This window comes from Camelus dromedarius, chromosome 33, assembly GCF_036321535.1.
Source record: "Camelus dromedarius isolate mCamDro1 chromosome 33, mCamDro1.pat, whole genome shotgun sequence".
Taxonomy (NCBI): domain Eukaryota; kingdom Metazoa; phylum Chordata; class Mammalia; order Artiodactyla; family Camelidae; genus Camelus; species Camelus dromedarius.
This window is the reverse complement of record NC_087468.1, coordinates 11,296,556-11,304,301: the sequence shown is the minus strand read 5'-3', so window position 1 is coordinate 11,304,301 and position 7,746 is coordinate 11,296,556. Positions and strand designations below refer to the sequence as shown.

The 7,746-nt window shown below is 58.2% G+C and overlaps 1 protein-coding gene across 1 annotated transcript; it reads right to left on the bottom strand.

Moving 5' to 3' along the window:
* Nucleotides 1-309: 309 nt before the first annotated feature.
* Nucleotides 310-6,407, bottom strand: NEURL3 (neuralized E3 ubiquitin protein ligase 3). The gene is made up of 4 exons (XM_010985608.3): nucleotides 6,380-6,407; nucleotides 2,262-2,747; nucleotides 1,181-1,252; nucleotides 310-536 (listed from the first exon to the last, which is right to left on the bottom strand). Exons 1-4 carry the CDS (start codon nucleotides 6,405-6,407, stop codon nucleotides 310-312), a joined length of 813 nt encoding a protein of 270 aa, XP_010983910.2.
* Between the last annotated feature and the right edge of the window lie 1,339 nt (nucleotides 6,408-7,746).

The window sequence follows — 7,746 nt, the reverse complement described above, 5'->3', positions numbered from 1 at the left end:
GTGGCTGAACCAGGTGGCCAGCCGAAAGCTTTGCCAGGCACAAATGAACCGAGAACTAAGCAGAGGGGCCAGAAGCCTGGTGGCCCAATGCTGAGCCACTTTCTCTAGCCAGGCACCCACCAGGGAGACAGTCCAGTGTGGGCAGAAAGGGGTGCCTCCTTGCTCCACTGGCCCCAACCTGCCGAGGAGGGGAAGAGTCACTGTGGCTCTGCCTCCCTCTCCCCACCTGGCCCTTGCTGACCAGCCTTTCTCTTTCCCAGAAAGAGGGCGGAGCTGCACCCACTCCCTCGGCCTGGGCCCGGCTCAGAGCTAGGTCCAATCTGCCACCGAAACCAAGAGGCCATCGCCAGTGCCCAGAGCAGGACGGCCCCGAGCCAGGGCCACTGCCTCGATCTCCCAGCGACACATGGGGCATTTGGCCGTGTCTCCGAAGACCCGCCAGGCACAGGAGCTGCAGAAGTGTGTGTGGCCGCAGGGGACAAAGCAGGTGTTGGCAGCCCGGTGGAAGCAGATGACACACTCCTCTCCTGCTGTGGCTGGGAAGGGGGACAACATTGGTCAGGGTCACTTGGGGGAAAGGGGTGGGCAGCTCACTCATGATATAACTACAGCATACAAGGCTATGCGGTTGGATTTTGAAGAATGTTACTTTGTTAGAAAATGCTTACAACATAATCAAGTGAAAAAAATTGGGAAGAAAATTATAAGGTACATACGTATATATAATAAAATTCTAATTTAGAAAAAACGGAAAACAAAGCACAAAAAATGCCCCATACATATACATGACTACAAAATACTGGGAGGAAATCCACCTAAGAGGTTATGGGAGATTTTGGTTTTTTTTTTAACTTCCTTCTTTACCCCTTAATATTTCTTTCATTTCTATTTGGCAAAGCTTTTACTATGAACATGGATTGCTTTTTTAAAGTAGGGACAAAATAACACCTGTTCGTGAACATGCCCTTCACGAACCTGTTAAGTTAGCCAATGTTCTAGAAGGCAGAGCTGTTAAATTGCTTTTAGGTTTCCAGTCGCAGAGTCTAATCCTTTTGGCCTAAAGCCTGTGGGAGACTTGATGGGACTTGAATAGACAACTGAGCTCCCCGGGCTGGGGCCTCGCCCAGCTGCCCTGGTGCTGGAGTCCTGGGGAGTCCCTGGTGCCGGGGAAGCCACTCACCTCCAGGCTCAGGCGGGATCTCACCACCAAGGACATGTGGCATGGTTGTGGGGAAGGTGCTGGCTGTAGGATCTAAGGCAGAGAGGGAAAGTCAGGGCCTGGGGAAAGCAAAGCCAGGGTGCTCCCATTCCACCCCTCACTTCCCTACACCGCAACCCCTGCCCCTAAAGCAAAGCGTCCGTCTCCTTTCTTTTCTGGGTTGCAGTCTGGAGCTCCCAGCTGGTTGTACAGCCCTGTCCTGACCACCCCTTCCCCAGTTTAACTCAGTAGAGGATTTGTGGAGCTGCAGAGTCCTCTTCCTAACCCACCATTCCTTCAGACAGCTCCTCTTTGCCCTGTTGCCGCTGCCTGAGTGGAGACCATCAGTGTGGCTCATGGTCCCAAACCAGGATGTGCATTAAAATCCCTCAGGAGGTGGGCAAAACAGGTGCTCGGGCCCCACTCCAGACCTGCCAAATCAGGTGCTCCGGGGCTGAGGCCTCACAGCTGTGACAAGGAATTTTAAAAACAAAGGCGCTGGGGGGAATGGAATGCTCGCACAGGCCCACAGAGCACCACGTCAGGAATGCCAACATTTCCTTTTACGAGTGTTCCTGTATCTCGAGGCTCCCCTGAAACCCACTCTCCTTTCAGGTGGTCCTTGTTTCCCCACCCAGTACCTGAACATCTCACCTTTGCTTCTCACCCCTAGGCTGCCTCCTTGCTCACCTCTGACCCTCACACTTGTGTTCCTGTTGTTGCCACGTTGCCACCTTTGTCTCCAGCAAACTCCTACTTAGACTGCAAAGCCCAGTTCCCCAATTTCTTCTTTTGTGAACGCGATCAGCCCTCTAACAGATGTTTGGGGTGCTGAACACGCCTACTTATCATTCTTTAGAGACAAGGCTGCCCTCGACTGGGTCTTGTCCCCAGTGCCCATCTTCACACCTGACACCTGGCAGGATCTGAAGGAAAAACTGACCAAATATGAGCTAAAGAATGGCTCTCCCTGCAGCTCCCAATGAGGGTGAAGTACCACCGGAGTCTCCACCGACCCCCCCACCTCCCGGGGCGGTGCCTGGGTCCCCGCCCGTGGCCTCACCCAGCAGCTCAATGGCCTTGGTGGTCCCGTACACATCCATCACAGCCCAGAGCGGGGCGCCCATGGGCACGTCCTTGCGCAGCAGCAGCCGGGGGCCCGCGTTGACCTGGGCGAAGAGCCGGCCGCGGCGGGTCACCCAGAAGCGCACCACGTCCCCTGTGCGCGCGCAGCCGTCGGGCAGCACAGCCGCCCACGTCGGGCTTTGCCACTCCAGGTCCGGGCACACGAAGGGCGGCAGGCTGCGCGCGGGCACGCGCGCGGGGTCCAGGCGCGTGAAGCCCAGGCGGAGGCCCCCACACCAGCCGCGCTCGTGACACAGCACGCGCAGCGCCACGCGCTCGCCCGGCCGCACGGGCCGCTGGCTGAACACGATGCCGTCGTGGAACGTGGCGCGCCTACGCGCGGTGCTGCGCTCCGCGTCCAGACGCACTTGCGCGCCCAGGGCCTCGGCGTGGAAACGCAGTGTCTCTCCCGGCGCCTCGGCGTCTGCGGAGCGGGTGGGGCAGGGGCATCAGTGCTGGCGGGGCGGACCCGAGGGGTGCCCGGGGCTGCCTCCACCCCCCGGCACCCTGGGGCCGCCTCAGCCCTTCCCCAGCCCCGGGGGAGCAATATCACAAACCCCCGCCCCCCACGGCTACTGTCCCCCTTCTTCCCCCAGGGGACCCCCAGAGACCGTCTTAGAACCAGTAAAGAACACACTTCGCGTGTCCAGGAACAGAGTTCCCTCCATGAATCTCCCCAAGCCTCAGTTCCCTTCCTGTAGGGATGTTGTAAAAATTAAATGCCCTTGAAAGGAGGTGGGCCGACATGCTGTCTGTGGTCGGCTCCGGAGGTTGGGTTTCAATGGTGGTTCTGTGTCTTCCTCTGTACCTGCGTGACTTTCTGATTTTCCCACAAAGAACCTGTGACACTTGTGAAGGCCATGTTCCCCAGTGAGGGTGACTTCCTTGTCCTGGGAGGGAAGGGGGGCCTGGCAACACCCAACCCGGTGAGGGGCGGCAGGCTGGACTTGGGGTCCCAGGTCAGCCCCTCAGAATCGTGGGTGGAGCCCAGCCAAGGCCTAGGGTAGGCTTTGAAATCAGGGAACTTCCTGAACTGACTCCATTTGGCAGCCAGGAGGGAAAGTTCCTTGCTGGGCAGCCCCTCCTCTCAGCCCCAGAGGCCTGAGGAAGCTGCCAGAGCTTCCTGCCCCAGAATTGCCCTATGCCAGCTCCCCTGGCCTTATCTTTCTCCCCCTCCCCTCCTCCCTCCTCCTCCTCCTCCCTTCTCCTCCCCTCCTCTGCCCTCCTCCCCCCTCCCTCCTGGCCTTGCTCTTTCTGGGTTGGAGGAGGGAGGCTGAAAATAAAGAGGTGAATTCAATCAAAACTTGAGCCATAACACAATGTTGTAAATCGACTATATTTCAATAAAAATTGAAATAAAAATTAAAAACTTGAGCCAGACTCCAGCCCAGAGGAGCAAGGCCCCTGCCCTCTGGATCTTCCTGGAATGCCCTGGTCTTTCCCTCCTTTCCAGAGGGTCTTCCCACTACCCCTTGTTTCTCCAGGCTGTGCAAGCAAGAGGGAGGTCCAGAGTAGACACAGATGGTGACCAGGAGCCAGAGTTGAGGGTCCTGCCATCAGATGGACCTGTCCTTGCACCCACTGGGGTTGCTGGGATTCTAGCCCCGGTTTGGCGGCTGACCTAGGCAGGTCACTGCCCCTCTGGGTTTGGGCTCCTTACCAATGGGAACGATAAGCCTGCCAGGCCAGGCCCGAAGTCTCCGGGCACTTGCCAGGGGATCCTGAATGGGAGGGGTTAAGTGCCCACCACAGCCCACCCTGGAGGGTGGAGGCCACCCCACCTCACTTGGCTGGGTCGCAGCCCATCCCTGAGGTGGGGGAACAGGAGACCCATCAGGCTCTGCTCCTTGGTCCTAGATGGTACCCAGCAAAGATGAGCTCATTTTGGCCAAGAACTGGCTCCTCTCTTTGGAAAGGGGTGAGTGGATGGAGTTTCCACTCCATCCCCTGCACAGCTGCCCTGGACAGAGGCTAAATCAGGCAGGACTGGCTCTAGAGGCAGTGGGAGGTGGAGTGGGGGACGGGGAAGGAGAGGAGGCAGAGAACTGGCTGACTGGAAGGGAGAGCAGGAGGAGGCAGAGCACCCAGGAATGGCCTGGGTGGATGCATGAATCCCTCAGCAGCGCAGGGAGGCCCTGGGGACCTCAGGATAAACAGGCTTAGTCATGGCCAGGAATTTGACAGTCTGCAAAGCTCACCCTTTCCCTGCATCAGGAGCTTCCCAGTGGCCCGTGGGAGCTAAACCCTCATGTCACCAGTTAGAGGGGGGAGACTGCGCAGGACACCAGGGGCCAGGGGACTGTGCTCCCTTCTCCCAGCTGCACGCCCAGGCCCCATTCACTACCTCAGCAGCGCCCAGCAGCGGCCTGAGGGCCTGGGCATGTCCCTCACAAGGCGCACAGGGCTCCCTGGGCGTCAGCCTCTCCACACGTGCTCTCCTGTATGGCTGTGTTGGTTGTTCACTGCACAAGGCTGAATTGAGTGGCACTGACACCCACCCTCGTCCTGTCAGCCAGGCAGAGAGCCCGCAGGACGGCATCGGCCCACGGGGCCCCTCCCCTGCTTTTCTTGGGGCTCTGCACAGCCCCTCCCAGTTTGGAGCTGACTCTTGGTGGCATCTCCTCCCATGGGGCTGCAGGGCTCCTCCCATTCTTTGACCCGGGCTACCGGCCCACCCTGTTCCGGGGGTGGGGAGTGGCAGAGGCGGGCCCAGGCCAAGTGTGGCTCTCCAAGTAGGCCTCTCCCCAGCCGGCTGGGCAGGGGATTCAGAGCGTCCGGGTGCTGGAGCACCTTATGCCCATGGTGACCGTTCTTATTATCAGCCCCATTCTCAGGCAGGACCCTGGGTTCCAGATGTGGAGGTGTCGGTGGAGGACCCTCCCTGATTACTCCACCTGCGTCCCTTGTGCCCCTACTCTGCACTAGCCTTAACCACAAGGACCCCCCGGGCTGCCGGGAGTTTAGGGAACACAGTCATGGCCTTTGGGATGTTCCACCCTCCGGACAGGTGGATTCTAATCAGAGAATCTTTGCAGCAAGGCCTTTGTGCAAATTGAAGAGGCCGAGGGTCAGCCTCTCGCTCAGCGGGGACCTCCCCGAGTCCTGATTATGATCATCACCACCCCTCCAGCCCTCAAGCCTCTCCTGGCGCTGGGCACCTGCCGAGTGCCTCACAGCCTCCCCACCACCCCTCAGCAAAGCACTCCAAGGGAACTGAGCCTTGGGAGGTGGTTGTACAGCCAGAAGTGAGGGAGCCAGGGCCCAGCTCCTCGCCCGCATACCGGCGCTGCCTCTGTCTTGGCACCAACATTGCCCGGGATCCAAACCCAGTTGCTGCAGCAGCGGCAGTGGCAGTGGTGGCCAGGCCCAAGTGGTGCCTGTTGCTGGCACTTGAGCCTTCGGCCACTAGGGGGCCAAGGGCCAAGGCTCCCTTTGTCTGGGAGGGAGAAAGGTCCAGGGATGCGTGGTCCAGATCGCTAGTGGTAAAAGATCGGGTTTTCCTTCTCTCACTCCCGCATACTAAGGGAACACAGTGGCCTCAGGGGAGGCTCACAGAGGAGTATGGGGCCTGGTGACCTTCTGGCAGCTCTGTAACTGGCAGGGTGGGTGGCACTGGCCCCCAGCCTATGGATGAGGAAACTGAGGCCCCAGGGAGAAGTGACTTGTCCAAGGTCCCACAGCTCAATCTGGCAGAGCTGGGAACCCATGTCTTCCACCAGGCCCCCTAAACTCTACCCTGTTTCCCACTCTATCCAGTCATCTCTCTGCACAGCAGGATCTGAAGGCAAATGGGTCATGCAGGTCACCACATCACTGCAGGGATTCTGGACCCGGGTCACCTGGCCTCTAGTGGATTCTTGCAAGGCCAGGAAGTGCACTGCCGTGGTGCCTCACAACAGCTCGCTATCAAAGGCGGCCCAGCCTGAATCACAGACTTCTTCTGAGCAGGATTTACACTGACATACCTCTACCTCCCGCCACCCGAGCAGTAGCACATAGCATCCCTCTGCTTCTTGCTTTCTTGGTCCAGGGAACGAGCTCAGGGCTCCCACTTACCAGCTTGGGAGCAGATCTGGGCCCCCATCAGCCTGGGGTTCTCGGGCACAGGTCCCTGGGTCTGGAGGAGGCCAGTAGACAGGTTTCCAAAGATTCAGCAAGTCCCCTAGTCACGGGCCAGGATCACATCACAGTGCTGATGATTAATTCAAGGTTGCAGTCACGGGTTACAATATCCAGGGAATTTCCTGATGACTCCTTCTGGTTTGCAACAGAACTGCTGCAGCTGGTTGGCCTGGGGGAAGTGGGGAGATGGCCTGGGCAAGATTTGGGGTAGACTTCTCTCTCACCCTGACCAGTTGCTCTCAAGCCAGCTGCGCATTCTAATTGCCTAAGTCACATTAATAATTACCTGTGCGCAGGCCTGCCCCCAGACACCTTGTTTCCAGTGGCCTGGGGTGGAGCCCAGCATCAGTAGTTTTAAAAAGCACCCCAGATGATTGTAATGTACAGCCAGGGTACAAATTCACTGCTACAGACCCCAGGATACAGGAGGCGCTTAATCAATGTGGCTGAATCGAATTGAATTAAATTAGCTGCGTCCCAGAACCTGTGAAGTTGCCCCAGGCCTGGGTCTCTGGCAGAGAGGAGAAAGGCCAAGCAGACAGAATGGGAGAAGTGTTCATTGCTCCCCAGCCTTGCTGGAGCTGGAATTCCATGTACCAGAACCCCCCACAAAATGCAGACAGTCCCTCAGGAGGCCATGCCCGAGGCCTAGCTCCCAGTGTGTTCGCTGGGGCAAAGAGGTCGGAGGTCTGCCATTTCCCTTAGAGAGACTGAGGCTGGCGGGGGGAACGTGGCTTGTTCTAACCTAGTACCTCTCACGTTGCGATGTGCACACGAATCTCCCAGGGATCTTGTTAAGATGCAGATTGATCCAAAGTCTGGGGCCCTGTCTGGGATTCTGCTTTTCTAACAAGGTGGTTCTGTGGCCCTCACTTTAGGTAACAAGCCCTAGTTTAGCTGGACAGTTAGTGGGTACCTGGCCTTGACCTCAAGGCTAAGCCCTTCTCAGGACTCTGGATCAAGGCCATGAGCCATGGCTACTCTGAACTCAGTGGAAGGGGTGCATATGCCCTGTACATGTCCCCGGAGGAGCTGGGGACAGTGGTGCTGTTGACTGGGCTGGGAAGTTTGGTTGTGGGAGAAAGGATGGAGGGACTGGAGCCCCAGGTCCTGCCTCCTGGGTTAGCTTGCCCATCCTTACCCTCCCTGGGCCCTGGTGTCCCCATGTGTAAAACGGGAAGCCAGGATGAGCTGGTCTGTGGATCCCTTCCAGCCCCGACATGCCGTGACTTTGGTCCTGGTGACAGAGAAGTGATAGTGGCTTGGTCCCAGTTGACTCTGGAAGATGCTGTGTGACCCCA